Source organism: Lagopus leucura, unplaced genomic scaffold, assembly GCF_019238085.1.
Source record: "Lagopus leucura isolate 7727_CA_CO unplaced genomic scaffold, USGS_WTPT01 33967-0_obj-0_obj, whole genome shotgun sequence".
Taxonomy (NCBI): domain Eukaryota; kingdom Metazoa; phylum Chordata; class Aves; order Galliformes; family Phasianidae; genus Lagopus; species Lagopus leucura.
The window spans coordinates 1-2,477 of record NW_024965771.1 but is presented as its reverse complement, the minus strand read 5'-3'; the positions used below and the strand labels follow the sequence as shown (position 1 = coordinate 2,477).

The 2,477-nt window shown below is 65.8% G+C and overlaps 1 protein-coding gene across 1 annotated transcript; it reads left to right on the top strand.

The window, feature by feature from the left end:
- Positions 1–6: 6 nt before the first annotated feature.
- On the top strand, positions 7–2,169 carry LOC122192283 (sodium/potassium-transporting ATPase subunit alpha-2-like; the record flags this gene model as incomplete). Its single annotated transcript, XM_042892806.1, has 4 exons — positions 7–106; positions 213–317; positions 427–486; positions 1,894–2,169. Coding segments are annotated over exons 1-4 (495 nt in total), but the record flags the coding sequence as incomplete, so codon positions are not given.
- Positions 2,170–2,477: the final 308 nt, after the last annotated feature.

Here is a 2,477-nt window from a genome sequence, read left to right as displayed (position 1 = left end):
GCGACCCCCCCGTCCCCACGCCTCCACCCCGCGCTGCCGTCCTGTCCCCTCGATGATGCCGGTGGCCACGGTGACGCCCACGCTGGCGGTGACATCCATGCCCATGGTAATGATGGCCGCGGTGGCACCGCTCCGTGTGACCTCAGCGCCGCTGTCCCCACGGTGTCCCCACGGTGTCCCCACGATGTCCCCCCCCCTCCCCCCCCCTCCAGGACGGCCGCGAATATTCCCCCGCTGCCACCACGTCGGAGAATGGGGGTGGGAGGCGGAAGCAGAAGGAGAAGGAGTTGGATGAGCTGAAGAAGGAGGTCAACCTGGTGAGGAGGGGGGGAGGAGGGGACAGAGGACGTCCCTGGGGGGGGGGGGGGTTGGGGACATGGGGTGACGCGGTGACATCCGGTGTGCGTCCCCTCCCCCCCCCCGCAGGATGACCATAAGTTGTCCCTGGATGAGCTGGGAAGGAAGTACCAGGTGGATCTGTCCCGGGTGAGACGTCCCCCCCCGCCGTCACCCTGTCCCCCGCTTGTCCCCCTCCTGTGTGTCCCCATGTGGTGCCACCACCCTGTCCCCAATGGCACCCATATCCCCGTATGCCACCACCCTGTCCCTGTGTGTCCCCACGTGTCCCCGCGTCCCCACAGTGCCACATCCCCAACCCCAGGTGTCCCTGTGTGTCCCCATAGGCTCAGTGCCACATCCCCACGTGTCCCCACATCCCCACATCCCCATGGTACCACATCCCCTTCCCCACACGTCCCCACGTGTCCCCATGTCCCTACAGTGCGTCATGTCCCCATCCCCATGTGTCCTCACGTGTCCCCATGTCCCTGTGGTGACACATCCCCATCCCATGTCCCCACGTATCCCCGTGTCCCCACAGTACAACGTCCCCATCCCCACACGTCCCCACGCATCCCCACAGTACCACATCCCCATCCCCACATGTCCCCATGTCCCCATCCCCACACATCCCCACGTGTCCCCACGTGTCCCCACGTCCCCACATCCCCCTGGTACCACATCCCCTTCCCCACACGTCCCCACATGTCCCCATATCCCTGCAGTGCCAAGTCCCCATCCCCACACATCCCCACGTGTCCCCATGTGCCCCCACGTCCCTATCCCCATGTGTCCCCACATGTCTTCATGTCCCCATCCCCAGATGTCCCCATGTGTCCCCACATGTCCCCACGTCCCCATTTCCCCACACGTCCCCATGTGTCCCCACAAAACCCCACATGTCCCCACATCCCCATCCCCACATGTCCCCATATCCCCATTTCCCCACGCGTCCCCATGTGCCCCCACGTCCCCATCCCCACGTGTCCCCAAGTCCCCATTTCCCCACACATCCCCACACATCCCCACGTGTCCCCACGTCCCTGTTTCCCCACATGTCCCCACACGTCCCCACACATCCCCACGCGTCCCCATGTGTCCCCACATCCCCATCCCCACACGTCCCCACACATCCCCACATGTCCCCGCATCTCTATCCCCACATGTCCCCATTTCCCCACGCGTCCCCATGTGCCCCCAAGTCCCTATCCCCACACGTCCCCATTTCCCCATGTGTCCCCACGTGTCCCCACGTCCCTATCCCCACGTGTCCCCATGTGTCCCCACATGTCCCCATGTCCCCACAGTACCACATCCCCTTCCCCACGTGTCCCCACATGTCCCCATCCCCACACGTCCCCATTTCCCCATGTGTCCCCACGTGTCCCCACGCATCCCTATGTGTCCCCATGTGTCCCCACATCCCCATGTGTCCCCATGCATCCCCACATGTCCCCATCCCCACACGTCCCCATTTCCCCACGTGTCCCCATGTGCCCCCTCATGTCCCCACGCGTCCCCCCGTCCCACGTGCCACGTCCTGCTGTCCCACAGGGGCTGAGCAATGCCCGCGCTGCGGAGGTGCTGGCGCAGGACGGCCCCAACGCGCTGACCCCCCCCCCCACCACCCCCGAGTGGGTGAAGTTCTGCCGCCAGCTCTTTGGGGGTTTCTCCATCCTGCTGTGGATCGGAGCCATCCTCTGCTTCCTGGCCTACGGCATCCAGGCTGCCATGGAGGACGAGCCCTCCAACGACAACGTGAGTGGGGGGGGACGGGGGGAAATGGGGATGGGGAGAAAGCAGGGACGGGGGAACAGCGGGATGGGGATGGCAGGGGAGGGGAGACGGGGGGACATGGGGACAGCAGGACGTGGGGACGGGGAGACGGGGTTGGTGGGGACGGGGGGAGATGGAGGCGGCGTGGAGAGGGGGACATGGGGACAGGGGGTCAGAGGGATGGTGGAGATGGGGGATGGTGGGGACTGGGGGACTAAGGAATGGTGGGGATGTGGGGATGGTGGGGACAGGGGGACATGGGGACAGGGGGACAGAGGGATGGTGGGGACTGGGGGATGGTGGGGACAGGGGAACATGGGGACAGGGGGACACATAGGGACAGGGGGACATGGGGACCGTGG